The sequence below is a fragment of the Juglans regia genome, chromosome 11 (assembly GCF_001411555.2).
Source record: "Juglans regia cultivar Chandler chromosome 11, Walnut 2.0, whole genome shotgun sequence".
Taxonomy (NCBI): domain Eukaryota; kingdom Viridiplantae; phylum Streptophyta; class Magnoliopsida; order Fagales; family Juglandaceae; genus Juglans; species Juglans regia.
This window is the reverse complement of record NC_049911.1, coordinates 10,849,989-10,865,911: the sequence shown is the minus strand read 5'-3', so window position 1 is coordinate 10,865,911 and position 15,923 is coordinate 10,849,989. Positions and strand designations below refer to the sequence as shown.

General features: G+C 37.3%; 1 protein-coding gene across 1 annotated transcript in view; it reads left to right on the top strand.

Moving 5' to 3' along the window:
• The window catches only part of LOC108995241 (peptide-N(4)-(N-acetyl-beta-glucosaminyl)asparagine amidase), a 28,147-nt gene that overhangs the window by 6,915 nt on the left and 5,309 nt on the right, over nucleotides 1–15,923 (top strand). The window contains 11 exon segments of the mRNA XM_018970765.2: nucleotides 1,640–1,726; nucleotides 2,432–2,514; nucleotides 8,679–8,792; nucleotides 9,689–9,743; nucleotides 9,821–9,907; nucleotides 10,598–10,653; nucleotides 10,724–10,783; nucleotides 10,898–10,985; nucleotides 11,137–11,780; nucleotides 11,782–11,863; nucleotides 11,975–12,035. Of these exon segments, the coding sequence (XP_018826310.2) occupies nucleotides 1,640–1,726; nucleotides 2,432–2,514; nucleotides 8,679–8,792; nucleotides 9,689–9,743; nucleotides 9,821–9,907; nucleotides 10,598–10,653; nucleotides 10,724–10,783; nucleotides 10,898–10,985; nucleotides 11,137–11,780; nucleotides 11,782–11,863; nucleotides 11,975–12,035 (1,417 nt within the window).

Sequence of the window (15,923 nt, the reverse complement as noted above, 5' to 3'; positions counted from 1 at the left end):
GAGTAGTTAGGGAAAGTTTCGTCAGCCCAGAGGTCGCCGCTGGCATGTTATGTGACTTCTCATAGTGTTGCAAACCTCCTAGCAACGCTCCCGTCCTCTCCTCTACAAAATCCTGTGGTAACTAAACAGTCGCCGGTGTCGATGACATTGCTTTCACGGCTGTGATGGTGGGAGGCAACCCAGACAGGTCCATCACACCCTTCTGTGCCTCTCCATTGACCATTGGCCCTCTCGACGACACAAGATCTAGCTACGTAGCCCCTGAAGTTGCTGGCGATGAGCCGTTGGTGTTGGGTTGTTGTCGGCGATGGAATAGTCCCTCACTGGCTGTTGTTGGACTGCTGCCATTGTTGGGTTGACGTCTCGCTAGGCCCAGCTGAGGATGTGGAGCCCTTCTCAAAGGAAGGCCCAGTCCTTTTGAGACGCCAACTCATTTTGGGTTGGGCTTGGCGTGTTTGGCCCAAGCCCAAGCCCAAGCCCAAGCCCACGCCCATCTTTGTTTTAACTTTATCCAACCTTAATTTCGGCCTTGACCTAGACCGAAATTGGCCCAAGCCCAAGCCCAACCTAGGAATTAAATCCCAGTCCACACTGCCTATAAGTGCTTTGACAGCCTTCTTCAAACAACAAAGCTCCTCCTTCAGCCCAAAGAATACCTTCTGCCCCTTACTTTCTCCTGCATAGTCATTGGACAGACCACCTCCAACTATTTTAGGTACAGAGTTTCGACCAACCCTCCCTGCCAGAGAACACTCCCTTGCTACCCATTTCTTTTTCTCATTTTCTCCATTTTGTGACACCATAGCCTATCCCGTACCACCATGCACCACCCTTGTACTTCCTACTCTACCACCCAATGTAGCCTTAGTGTACGTCCTAGTTTGACCACCCACCTTTTTCCCATTCCCACCACTGGAACCTTGGAGAGGGAAGATAGAGCATGCTTAATCTCCATGGACAGATTTTTCCACCCCTGTCCTTTCGTCCCTGCCAAGAACACAAGCCGGCCTTGATGCCCATTACCACCGTATTCAGTGACCTCCAAGTAGCGTCCAAAGGCATTAGAATGCCGGTGAGCAGCTATTGCCAAAGACCCAACCCAAAAAGTGTCGAAAAAATCCTTCCCTCCGAAAGGGAGCATTCTTCCACTGTGTTTGCCAGCCAACGAGCGCTAGAAAGGCTGAATACCAATTCCTTGGTAACCTTCCTGCCTCTTTCAGTAATACGGAAGAAATTTCCCTCCTCTAATGATAATACAAAAACCTTGGTTTCTATTAATAAGTGCTTTAATAGCCCATCTGAAACCAGAAATATTTCAGACCCAGTAAAAGCTTATGGGATGATGATTCTAGTGTAGATCACCAGAAGGGTTCACCCATGGTAGAACTGTATGGAGAGAAAATAAAAAAATTCATGGGAATCCTTATCATTGCTCTTCCACGCTATTGGCATGGCATGATTTTATTTGTAAGGAAAATTTAAAGAATCTTGCAAATCAAATTTTTCCAGCTTTCGAGTAGGACTCTTTTTTTAAAAAAATTTCCAGTTGATTTTACTTGATAGCTTAAAGGGATATGCTATTCTTTAAGAAAAACCAATTTATTTATTTTATTCTGTATTTATACTGTTGGTGGTGTAGTACGAGGACCCAGTGCGCCAGGAAGCTGCTCGGAAGACAGTTCCTGTCGACGAGCTTGAGGAAAAAGCATTGGTTTCTCTGGCCAAGGTAAGAACAGCTACCCTTCTATATTTCAATATTAAAATGGCCGAGCCTGTTTTTAGACACATTTGGTTGCCAGACAATACTTGAGCCTATGTTAGACAATAACTAAGTGAGATCACTAGTTGAAGTCAATGATGTCACCCACGAAGCTTAGTTTTCTCTGCTTATGAATCCAAAACATGTTTCTATTACTCTGATGCGCTTGTGTTTATATGAATAATAAGATGTAGACCACCTTAAATCTTTGCCGATTTGATGCTTTAAAGTATGTAAATGTCAACTTGTTGGGAAAAGTGGTACAATGGTTTCCTTCGGAGGTGTACTTTACAAAGTACATCATACTAGTTAAATGTCAAATTGTTGGGAAAAGTGGTACAAAGGTTTCCTTCGGAGGTGTACTTCACAAAGTACATCATACTAGTTATTTCTATCATTATTACACTCCCTTTTGTTAGAAATTTCTGTAGATCCTTTGAAAGCTTTGCGCTCTCTCTCTCTCTCTCTTAATTTTTTTTTTTTTATTTCCCCTTTTTTGCTTGGATTTTCTTGGATAATTCTTATTTGCAATCTTGCTGCAGTTGCATTATTTTTGGTACAGAATAATATAGCATTTTGTTGTGAAGACTGTATTGGTCAATAGCTATATGTAATTGGTTGCACTTTGCAAAAAGGCTCTTGTATTGGTAAATTTGATAAACTTGTTTTTAGGAGGGGAACTTTAAACCATCAAAAATGGAACAAGATCATGCCTTCCTGCTGCAGCTGCTTTCCTGGTTCAAGCAATCCTTCAGGTGTTTTTCGTTTCTTTTCTTCTTATGCCATTGGATTTCCACCCAAATATATTGAACACTGCAATCATTTTCTATAGTGCAGATAAAGAAAAACACTAAAAAAAACAAAAAAAAAAACAAAAACAAAAACAAAAACAAAAGGAGAAGAGAAGAAGAAAACTGCAAAATTTTCATCAATAGTGAATCATAATTTTTTTATCTTCTCGATGTAGTAGTTTTGTTATTTCATTGTTTTGTGGAACCATCTACAACATCTATCAATAACATAAACTTTTCGATGCAGAAGTTCTGTTCCTGTCAAGCCCCATCATCCCTTGTGTTAAATGACCATAGTTTGATTATTTAAGTTTCAAATAATTAGAAAGGTCAATCAATAAATATTATGCACTTAATTTCCTCTATAACTCTGTCTTCTTTTTTCTGTATTGAATTTATTACAGTTAGTAATAGAGAAGAAGGCTGCATTCAAACTACTCTACAATCAAATTATAAAAATAAAATAACACATATTTGTGAAGCAGGAGCGTTGCTCTTGTCCAGCCACGTGATCCACTCTTCTGTCAAATGAGCTTAAGTTTAGTAATTTAAGCTTAAAATAATTTAAAAGGTTATGTCAATAAAATTTTTGCAATTTGAAATTTTAAAGGTCTGAGTCACTTACATTTCTTTCCTCTGTAACCCTTCGTCTTATTTCCTCTATATTTAATTTATTACAGTTAGTAATAAAAAAAGGTTGTGTTCAGACTACTCCACGATCAGATTATAAGAAGAATAAAAAAATAAATATAGAACATAGCTAAAAAAATTAATAATTTTTTTCCCACTTGTTACGTGGGTGCACAAGTAGTATCTTATGATATTTTAACATCACACTAGTAGTCGAGGTGGGCTAATTGTTTTCAAAACTCTATCAGACACAATTAACCTTCATTTTATTTTTATCTTCAATGGGCATGAAAATGAAAAAAGCAAGGAAAGAAAAAAGAAAAGAAAGGAATTTTATAAGATTAGTCCTTCCCCATTTAATGTAAATAGCAATGAGGGGGCATGTAGGAGTTCTCCCAGACTACATTGGAGGAGATAAATAATACAGGATGTTAGAAAAAACTAAAAGTCAGATACAAGAAGTATTCCTAGAACTGAACAAAGGGGGAAAGCATCGAATGATGGGGTTACTTTCATATCAGCAATTGAATGTTACTTCCCAGCTTCATGTCAGTCGTAGCAAAGGAGACTTTAACAGACTTGTTCGAGTAAAGTCTCCACTTTCATAAGAATAGCGTTGGTAGGATAAAACAGCAATCCCAAGAGTAGCTTTCCCGGTTTGACTTGTTATGAAAATGTTTTCTCCCTTCTGCCATATATTCCCAGTTTTGTGAATAGGGTATGGCCTAAATTTAAATAAAAAATCTTAAACCTTTCTTAGCAACAAAAAATTGCTAGACTTTAGAGAACTCAATATGAAGCCACCATCATGCACTCCTTAATATTTTTAATTTTTTGAGTAACATCCGGAAATTGTGACTCCCACCATCATGTAAGCATACCACCACTATCCACATGTTGATGTTAGATGGAGTAGTTTCTTTGGATCAGTTAATCATCAAGAACCACATTGTACATAGGGGTGTAAAAAAAAAAAAACCGGTGAACCGGTAAACTGGATTGGACCTAACCAGTGGGTTTGGTCCGATACTGAGTTTGGTTCGGTCCGGTACCAGTTTTATTTTTCTTAAAACTGGTCAAAATAGGTCCGGTTCCAGTTTTTCTTTTTCTAAAACTGGAACGGACCGGAACCGGACCGGTTCATATATATATTATAATTTTTTATATTGTATATAATTTATATATATAATATATAATTATATATAAAATAGTTTTGTATTATATGATAAATTACTAATTAATTTAATATTAAATTTTAAAATCTTATATCACTGTAGTCTATTGTATTAATAGCTATACTATATTACTTTATTTTATAATATACTACAATATATTATCACTATAGTTTACATACTATAATATACTATTATATATATTTTATAATATAGTGTATTAAAATCGGAAAACCAGACTGAATCGGTAAAACCGGAAGTATCGGTTAAGGGGGGTAATCGGTGTGGAATCGGTTCTTGAAATGTAAAACCGGTGCATACTGGTTCGGTCTCAAATTTTATCCAAAACCGGACCAAACCAGACCTGTTACACCCCTAATCGTATGGTACTAGGAACACCTCCTCCCCAAACAACACGCTTGGAGACCAAAAGTGAATGGATTAACTTTTGCATAATTAGACCAACAGTTTGCCGGGTGGCTCGAGAGGCTCTTCGAAGAAGATGAAGTGTGCAAAGTAACCATGACATGGCTAGTGACAAGGCTCTAGGCCCTGACAGTTTTACCATGGGCTTTTTCCAAACTTGTTGGGAAGTGATCAAGGGTAACCTTATAAGGGTATTTCAAGAATTTCATGCTAATGACAGATTTGAAAAAAGTTTTAATGCCCCTTTTTTAGCCCTTATTCCCAAAAAGATGGGATTCGTGGATATTAGAGACTATCGTCCCATTAGCCTTGTGAATGGGGTCTACAAGTTACTTGCTAAAGTGTCATCGAATCGATTGAGTACGGTGATGGAGAAGTTAATTTTGAAGCCCCAAAATGCATTGATCAAAGGTAAACAAATTCTAGATTCAGTTCTAATTGCAAATGAAGTTTTGGACGACTCAAATCCAGAGAACCTGGGTTACTTTGCAAATTAGACATGGAGAAAACTTATGATCACGTGAACTGGAACTTTGTACTTTATTTACTTGCAATAAGTGGCTTTAGGGAGAAGTGGTGGGTAGCGTATTGTATCTCTATAGTTTGCTTTTCTATCTTGTGAATGGTTCATTGGTGGGTTCTTAGACTCCTACCATGGTTTGAGACCAGGGGCCTGCACTCTCCATTACTTCTTATAATCATCATGGAAGCTCTCAATAAGATGATTTTAGGCCTTATGGAAGGTGGTTTTCTCTAGGGTTTCTCGGTGGAGAATGATGATTATGACTCTATTGATATTTCTCATATATTTTTTGCTGACGATACTCTCTTTGTTTTGAAGCTATCTCGGGTTTGAGAGTTAGGTTGTGTTTGGATGTTGAAGTGAGTTGAGTTGAGTTGAGTTGAGATGATAAAATATTGTTAGAATATTATTTTTTAATATTATTATTATTTTGGGATTTGAAAAAGTTAAATTGTTTATTATATTTTGTATTAGAATTTGAAAAAATTATAATGATGAGTTGAGATAAGTTGAGAAGAATTCATCAACCAAACGAAGCCTTAATCTCTCAAAGTTTGAATTGGTGCTGGTGAGGGTTGTCCCCGATGCGGTGAATGTAGCCTCTCTCTTGGATGTAAGGTATCTTCTTTACCCATGAAGTATCTTGGCTTACCACTGGGTGATTCCTTTAAAAGGTGGAGCGCAGATTGACTTCTTGGAAGAGGTTGTACTTGTCTAAAGGTGGTAGACTCACTTTGATTAAAAGTACTTTTTCTAACCTACCCACCTATTTTGTGTCCTTGTTCCCGCTCCCCACAAAGGTAGTCAACTGTATTGAGAAGCTACGACGACAATGACAACGAAATTTCTTGTGGAGTGAGCTAGGGGAAGAGTTTAAATTTCATCTGGTAAATTGGTCAATTGTTTGTACACCAATTTTTGGGAGTGGATTGGGGATCTGTAATTTGATTAAGTTCAATCAACTTTTGCTGGGCAAATGGTTGTGGCGGAACCAACACGAAAGAGGGGGGGGGGGGGGGTTTATGGAAGTCTGTTATAGATTCGAAGTTTGGGGAGGCTTGAGGAGGATGGTGCTCGAATGAGGATGGGAGATCTTTCAGAGAAATGCACACATTGTGGTGCGTGACAGTCCTCGTGTCAGATTTTGGTACAACAAATTGTGTGGTGAACAAAGCCTCCAAGACACCTTCCATACCATTTTTGAGCTTGCACGAGCAAAGGATGCAGCGATAGCTAACCTTTTGGTCTTCTCTAGTGGCTCCCTCAATGGAATGTAGACTTCATTAGGGTAACCCAAGATTGAGAGTTGGAGGCTATCACAGAGTTCTATGCGTGACTGTATTCCGTATACATGACCAAGGGTACTATAGATAAGATGAATTGGAGCCCCTCCAAGAAAGGTAGATTCACAGTCAGATTGTTTCACCAAGTTTTAGGGGAGGTTTGGGGGGTGAGATGAGAATTTTGTGTTTTGTTTTGAAGTTTAAAATATTATGTTTTAATATTATTATTGTTTTGGGATTTGAAAAATGTGTATTGGGATTTGAAAAAGTTGAATTGTTTATTATATTTTGTATGGAGATTTGAAAAAGGTGTAATAATAAGATGAGATGAGATGAGAATTTTATATTTTGTCTTGTGCCCCAAACCTACCCTTAATGAGCTCGAGAATGACTAATTTTCCATGGAAGAATATATGGCAAACGAAAGCTTAAAAGCAGCTTTTCTTGTTTGGAGAACATCCTTGGGTAACATTCTTACTACAGATAATCTGAGGAAATGTTGGGTAATTGCATTGGATTGGTGTTGCATGTGTAAGAAGAATGGTGAATCAATAGATCAGTTGCTTTTACATTGCGAGGTGACGAGGACCATGTGGGATGATTTTTTTGCGGGAATTGGACTATCATGGGTCATGCCTTTTAGGTTGGTGGATTTCTTAGTAAGCTGGAGAGGCCGCCTCCGAGGTAATCCACATGTGGTAGCAATCTTGAGAATAGCTCCCATATGTATGTGTTAGTGCATTTAGCAGGAGAGAAATGATAGAAGCTTCAAGGATTGCGAGAGAACAATGGATGAGCTTAGAGTTATCTTTTTTTAAACATTGTTTTGTGGTCGGGGCCATTGATTTTAATGGACTAAATGTCCGTGATTTTCTACTTTCGGTTGTAACCCTAGTTAGGTTTTTCATGTATACATCCTGTGTACTTGGGTTTTGCCTTCTCTTGTGAATAAAGCTTCTTGATTACCTATAAAAAAAATATTTTTAATTTCATAATCCAGCCTGTTGGATTTTTTTTCGTGCTTAGATGTTGATCTCCAACAAAAAAAATGTGCCCAATCCTTGATGTCTTTTTGGCTAACTTTATTCCCTTGATCTTTTCGTTCTAAATTGTATGCAATGACGTTACTGAATTCAATGGGTGACATCAAGGTTTTCAGTGAGTGGATATAGTTAATAGATGTGCATGTTATTTTTTATTTCCAAAAAGTGGTTGAGTTTTAAATAGTTTTAAGAGATGAGCAAATTCTAGTGGCATGTGACAATATGTAAAGTTAAATTGCTAAACTTCCATCAAAGAAGAATGAATTAAACCATTATTGAAGCTACTTCAGACTTGAGGATATTTGGAATGGCTTGGACAATTTTGTTGCTTGATAAACTTTATATGAATTGGTCTGGTGGTTGAGAATCATCTGGAATATCGGGTGCTTGGCGGAGGTGTTAAAATCAATTTGAAGTTGCTTTATAAGAGGGAAGCAAGTGGGGCATGGCCTGGCCCAATTTGAATTATTCTTAAGACTTCTTTAGCTTATTTTCACCGGTTTATTAATGGAATCACTTTATTTATGTTTAAGAAAGAAACATCATTATGACTTGGGCCCTGTTTGGATGGTGGAAGTAAGTGTTTCATCTCATCTCATCTCATCATTACAACTTTTTCATATTCTCACACAAAATATAAGAAACAATTCAATTTTTTCAAATCTCAAAACAATAATAATATTAAAAAATAATATTCTAACAATATTTTATTCAATTTTCAACTTTCATCTCAACTCACTATTCAAACCGCACCTTAGGTTTTAAACTTTGAGGTTTTATTTGCTCTAGATGCGGATATGCTGAATTCCTTTCATGTACCTTTGTGGAAGTTTATCATCATGCTACATTGGTGAAAATCATTGCTATTGGAAAATTGAAGATCCTTGAGAATGATAAATTTGTTGTGCTTATCAAATTTTCTTTGCTGCAGATTTTTTCTGTGGATATGCAGTTTATTTTACATTCAAGTTTGGCTGAATTTTGTTCTCTTTCACTGTGGATGGCTGACAGGCTAAACCTTGTGTGTTTAACATGTGTTCTGTAATTGTAGGTGGGTAAATGTGCCTCCTTGTGATGGTTGCGGCAATGAGACAGTGAGTAATGGCAATGGCTCTCCACTTCCTTCAGAAATTCAATATGGAGCATCTCGAGTTGAGCTCTTTCGGTATTTCTGGAGAATCTGCTTATTCATAATATCTACTTCTAAGTAGTCTAATGAGATCACACGTTACACTTGATTTATGTTTCCTTACACTCCAACCAGATACCAACAATTAATGGATTTCCAATCTTGGACTTAAACTTCTTATTAAGTCACTTTGTGCTTTTCTCTTGGTAATATTTTCATGTTAGCATTGGATTTCTACTTCTAGTATTTTGATGTTCTTTTTAGTGGCATCTATATGCTAATGTCACTATGGTTACCATATCGTCCGTACATATTGAGATGAATCAAGTTGAATAGTACATTAACCATTCTTGTGTGTCAATAATGAGTGAACCTATTGGCTGAGTCTCCCCCTCTTATAAGAAGAGCTGAACCAGTAGAAAGATTTTCGTTTGGAGAGATTTTTCAGATTTTTGCTACTTGTCTCGCTGATTGTTTGTGACTAATATCTTCCTTTGCATCTCATTTTTCAATTGATTTGCAGTTCCTATTCTATCAAAATTGTACTGTTGCTGTTTCTTGAAGTTCTTTAATTCATTCTCTTAGCCTGTAAATGTAATGTTAAACAAAGGGGAGTGTTTCTACATTATGTTTGTCCAAGGATTTGGAAAACTTGTGGCAAGCATTTCATTGATTTTTACTTATCAAAAAAAAAAAAAGGATTTGGAAAACTTGTGGTAAGCATTTCATTGATTGTTACTTATCAAAAAAAAAAAAAAGCATTTCATTGATTGTTTAATTCTTCTTCCCTGCTTATACAATCTTTTTAAGTTCAGTAGTTGGTAATTTGTCTATCAGAAATGGATTTCTGCCTTTTGTCTTTGCTTATGTTTTCTTCCTTTGCTAACAATTGACTTGATTGTCTACTCCATTATGTGCCACTTTTAACCCAGCTGCAAGTTTTGCTCAAGAATCACTCGTTTCCCTCGCTACAATGATCCATTGAAGGTGCTTTTTAATCTGTTGACCTGGGTAGATGCTTTGCTGTATTCATATTTTTTATTCTCTCCCTTTCCTATATGCAGCTTGTGGAAACAAGAAGGGGCCGCTGCGGGGAGTGGGCCAATTGCTTTACACTTTATTGTCGAGCTTTTGGCTATGAGTCTCGCCTGGTTAGTCATTTGTCAACATTTATTACACAATTTTCGAAGCATGTTCCTTATTTTGTTGAGCAACGTCCTCCAATTTTTATGTTTAATTTCCATAAATTTGGCAATTTAAATTTAACCTAATTTGAAAGGTCATGTTAATATACTATGCAATTTTAAAGACCTGACATTTCCACTTCTTTTATATATAAATTTTTGTGTTTTATCAAATCTATTACAATCAGTAATTGAAAAAGGTCACATTCAGTTTACTCCACAATCAACTTGGCATCGCGCAGGTGCACAACTAATGTTAATATAAGTACCTAACAACTTATTGGAATGCAACTTTGCTGTAAAAATTATGAATCCTCTTTGTGGGGAAGCAGCGGGCAAATTGGTGTCAGAGCCAAGGTTTTGTGGAATAGTGAGTTATTTCCGGAGATTAAATCATTTAATATATGATAATAGCACTCTTAATTAAGAATCTCCGAAATACGTTGTACAAGAATACGTTGTACAAATATGATACAGGACTATCTCACATCCAACACTTATCTAATCTCTAAAACGCATACAGGATTATGATATTAATCCTTCACGGACTATCAACTTGAAAAGAATGCTTCAGGGACTTTTAATTGTATTTTGTATTGAAGAATTATATTCTAGGGATACTATTAATTTCTTATGCAATGTCATTTCATTTTCCAGATCGTGGATTTTACCGATCATGTCTGGACAGAGTGCTTCTCACAATTTCTAGGAAGGTAGATTTTATTTCAAATCGGTGCTATTTATTCTCTTCTAGTGAATGGATTCTTACACATGATTATTCAGGTGGATGCATCTTGATCCTTGTGAAGGAGTATATGACAAACCATTGTTATATGAAAAGGGGTAATTTTAAATTTTCCTAACCCACGATACTTCTTTTATCTCGTGTTGTGACACTGGATGGGCTGTTATGTCCTCCTTTATTCATATTAACCGAAAACAGATGCCTTCTTGTAGGTGGAACAAGAAATTAAATTATGCAATAGCCATTGCAAAAGATGGAGTTTATGATGTTACTAAACGCTACACAAGGAAGTGGCATGAGGTAATCATAAGAGTAGTGGTGGCATTTCTCATCATCTAGATTTTCATGGATGCAACTTTTTATATTTATAAAAAGAAAAACATGATCACCACTTTCACACATCACACCATATTAGGTTGAGTGGATGAGGAAAAATTGTCTAAATTCACAGGTTCTCACCCGGCGAAATATTACTTCAGAACCTGCTTTGTCAGCTGTCCTTACAACTTTAACACAAGAATGTAGGAGAGGTTTTTCTTCTCAGGTGCTTTCTGAACTTGATGGCCGTGACAAGAAGGAAAGAGAAGCACTTGAGAGAGATATCTATTCTATCGATGATGCCTCAATCTCGTTACCTGGGAGGCAAAGTGGAGACGAAGAATGGCGCAAGTTAAGACTAGAATTTGGCTCCGATTCTCTATGTTGTTCTTCTTGCCCAGTTCGTAAATGCATAGATGAACATGTGACGAGAATTTACAATGCATTTCATCCTGTCCTTTCTCATTTTGTTAAGGAAGAACATTCCAAGTTTAAAGCTATTGAATTGCTTGAGAATTTTAAAGGAATTTTCATGGATGTCAAGAATTCCCCCTTCAAAAAGAGGAAGGCCTCTGTAGATTCAGTGTCATATGGTACACAAGCTTTTGCTGAGTTACTTAGTTCTCTTTCACTGGAGACTAAGGTGAACCCTGATGGGAGGGTTGACATTTGTCTGGCTGGTGACCCTGTTAAAACTTCATTAGCATTGCCTGTTGTATTGGATGCTTTGGATGACATGGTCCATAGTATTGAAAAGTGTGACAGCTTTGGTGAAGACTCTTTCATTTCCATTTCTGAGACTAAACAGAATGCATTCTGGTTCAGTCCTTGCAAGTGGTGAGGAACTTCCTTTAGGAATAGTGAGTTATTCTTTCCCTTCTCTTGTGTTTTTCATCTCTCTACTGATTTGAGAATATATAGAGTGTGCACCTCAAATGCATCTCCATGTGACTATCATTCATAAATTTCAGGCCACATCAGCGTTTGATGGAACTCGCACTTCCAAATGGGAAGAACCTAATGGTGCAAAAGGTATTAAATGCCAATTAAAGATTGAACCCCCTTGTTGCCTTATTACTTTAATAAACAGAAACAAAGCAACAATAGGGAGTAAATGATTATGTAAGGAGTTTCTTTTATGATTTTTAGGGGGAATGCTTAATGTCTCCTTCTGACCACCTCAGTCATTTTTATCCTGCCTTGAATCAAGTTTCTGTATTTGGCTAGTCCAAGTTGGCATTATAGACACCTGATCAATACAGTAACAACACCAGAAGTTGGTGGCTTTGACTATTATTGTTTTATAAATAAATCAATGATCTGTTGTAGTTTCCAAAAACGTTCTGTATGCCAGTCAATAGAGGCTTATGGAATCTGGAATTTATTCCAAGTTAGGGTTAAGGGCTACTTAGTATTTAATGCTATGCAAAAAAATTGAAGAGAAGAAGAAAGCTGTGTTTAAAACATATTTCTAGTGCTGCCTATTGGACTCTATTCTTTGAGATGTATCCTTTTACTCGCAAACATATACTGTAATCATGATTGGTCTATGCTGCTGGAAAACTTATTTAAAGGTTTCAAGCAGCATATAGCTTTTCGACTGCAACTCAGTGAGTTATGTTGAGACATTGGCCTCTGGTAAAAATTTCGTGGGCATATACTGGTATTGGTTTCTCTTAACAACTGTTAGGTTTGATTGATGATTGTTTGATATCAATTTAGATTTGTTAGAAGGTATGGTTGTAATTAGTGTAACCTGTGAGGGTATAAATGTCAATTGTATGTAGTGTATATATATGATGGTACATCAATGAATAGAGGAATTATTTGTCCCATGTGTTTCTATATGGTATCAGAGATCCTTATTGTCAGATAGTGGTAAGTGGTGTACGGTGGTTCACGCCAAAATTGAGCTCACTGTTGTCTGAACTCGTCGGAGTGTTTTCCAGTGTAGTATTTAACTTTTGTGGTCGGATCTAAGCTCATCACTATTTGCAACTGCTAGATCCGAGTTCGCCGTCTTCTTCCACTCATCCCAGTGGCTTCTCTCTTTGTTGTTGGTGGCTCGTAGATGTTTTAAGTTGTTTCCGGTGAGTTTCCAGTGTCGTCTCTGGTACTGGGCACAAGGGATGAACTCACTGTCATTTTCTGTGATTACCAAGAAGTTTTCCATCGTCATCGATCGCCGGAAAGGGTTTTCGTCGCCAGCAAAAAGTTGGAGCCCCGGAGTGTTTGGTTGCGGATATAAGCTATCCAATCCTTGAGTGTGAATAACCAAAGCCTGGAGTAAGATTTTATTCCTATCCAGAATAACACTTGTTCGGTAATGCGGATAAGGTAATACCCAGATCCCTTATTCTCGGTTAGGATAGCCTAATTCGTGTTCTTAAGGACAACAATAGGCTGATACCGATACAGACCCGATATGGGTCGATACCAACCGATACAAACTAATACAGGCCTGATTCCAGCCAATTCCAAGCCGGTACGTGCCTATTTCGACCGACATAGACCGATGTAGTCCAATACAGAGCCGAGATTTGGTTATTTAGGTTGATTTTTCGAGTACTTGACTTGGGTTTCTAGTTTTCCAAATTGTATTCCCCGGTTTTCATACATATTTCATATTTTGTGTGAATTTTCTATCTCCAAGTGGAATTGTGATATTTTTCTGCGTCTATAACAACTAAATTTGAGTCACAGTCACTTGCACCAAATTTTAATATGCCTATGACTTTCGTGAAGTTCGATGGAAAGAACTATATGCTATGTCAAAATTTGTTACAATATTTTTGAAAGGCAAGAGAGTTTCTAGCCACTTGGTTGATTCAAAACTTGACTCAAATAGCTCTACATTTGCTCAATGGGAGCAAGAGGATGCTCAAAATTTTTCCTTGATGTTGACCAGTATTGAGCCTAATATTTGCACTAGTTTGATACATTTTGACTATGCCCAAGAGGTGTGGAGCCATCTCAAGCATATGTATTCGGGTGCTGGGAACACAACCCATATTTATGAGCTATGTAAGCAATTCTTTGGGTTGGAACAAGGTACTTTGGGCTTGGAAGAGTATTATTCTCAAGTGATGAGCATATGTAAAAAACTCAAGATGTATCGACCTATCACTTCTGATGTTTCACGTATGCTACAACAACGTGAAGAGTTTAATGTTGTTTGGTATCTTGTTGGTTTAAAACTTGAATACGAGTCGGTGCATTCTCAAATGTTGGCGAGTCCACAACTTCCTTCATTTCCTGATGTGTTCTCCCGGCTTCAACGTGCCATGATATCTGGACACAGATCTCAGTTGTCTTCTGATCCGATTAGTGAGAGATCCACTTTGGTTGCCTCTCATGTTGCTCCTAGTGGGCGTGGAGGCCGAGGTGGTAGAGGTGCACGTGGGGGATGTAATGCTAAGGGTAATCGCATTCGAGGTCGAGAGCCCCGTAAGTGCACCCATTGTGGTCGCACTAACCATTTGGTAGACTATTGTTGAGATCTACATGGTAGACCATCAGAGTCTGCTAATCAGGCCATTTGCCAAGATGCTACATCACAGTCAACAAGCTCCAACCCAGCTCCAGATATGATTAGTATATTGAAGGATGAGTATGAGTAGCTTTTGGGTCACACACGGGCTTCATCTTCCACAGCTACTCTTGCCCACTCAGGTATAGAATCCGCATATCCTGTCTCATCCACTCAAGATCCATGGATCATTGATTTAGGAGTTAATGAATATCTAACCGGTTTGTCTTTTGCCTTGTATAAGTTAAATACCATAACATCTCTTAAAATTCACTTTCGCTAATGATTCTCTTGCTAAAGTTACAGGCATTGGATCCATTAAGCTCACTGACTCTATATCCTTGCCATCTATTCTATATGCTCTTAATTTTCCCTATAGTTTGTTGTCTATTAGTAAGATTACTCAAAATCTTCAATGTTTAGTGACCTTTTATCCCTCTTCATGTATTTTTCAAGATCTCAAGACGAGGAACAAGATTAGTATGGGGCATGAAGTTGGTAGTTTATATTATCTTTGATGTTCAACAATCACCCACTCAAGCCCTTACATCCTCATCATTTGCTTATGAATGACATTGTCGTCTTGGTCACCCCCCTCTCTCTTTTGAAGTGTCAAGTTAGGAATTTGGGAAATGTGTCTCCCTTTTCTTGTGAAGCATGTCAACTTAGTAAACATCATCATGTATTTTGTACCTCGAGTTGATAAACGAGCATCGAGTCCTTTTGAATTGGTTCACTCTGATATATGGGGATGAATCAATATTGAATCAAACAAGTTTTAGTATTTCGTGTGACATGGTTGTTTTTTATGAAGGCAAGATCTGAACATCTTTCCATATTCAAAGTGTTCCGAAAAGAAATTAAAACTCAATTTAACAAAAAGATTCAAGTTTTGCATTCTGATAATGCTAGAGAATATCAATCTAGTGCCTATGCTGGGCTGTAAGAAGGCGGCGAGAGTTTGGAAGATGATTCCTCCTTGTCTTATGTGGTGCATATGGCTTGAAAGAAATGAGAGATGCTTTGAAGATAAAGAACGCTCATTGGAAGATCTTAGGGATTTTTTCTTGAGTACTTTGAGTTCTTGGGTTAAAGCTTTTGTAATGGAGGATAATTTTCTGCATTTGTTTTAGTTTTCTGGTGTCAGTTTCTTTTCATTTTTGGAAGTTGTAGGTGTTTCCTTTGTATATGTCATGTGTACTTGGGCTTATGCCTATTTCTTTGAATAAAATTATTACTTGTAAAAAAAAAAAAAATCTAGTGCCCTTGCTAGCTACTTAAGTAATAAAGGAATTGTTCATCAAATATCATGTTCATATACATCCCAATAGAATGGGGTGGCTGAACGCAAAAATATTATTTGTTAGTTGTAACCCAAATACTTTTGCTAC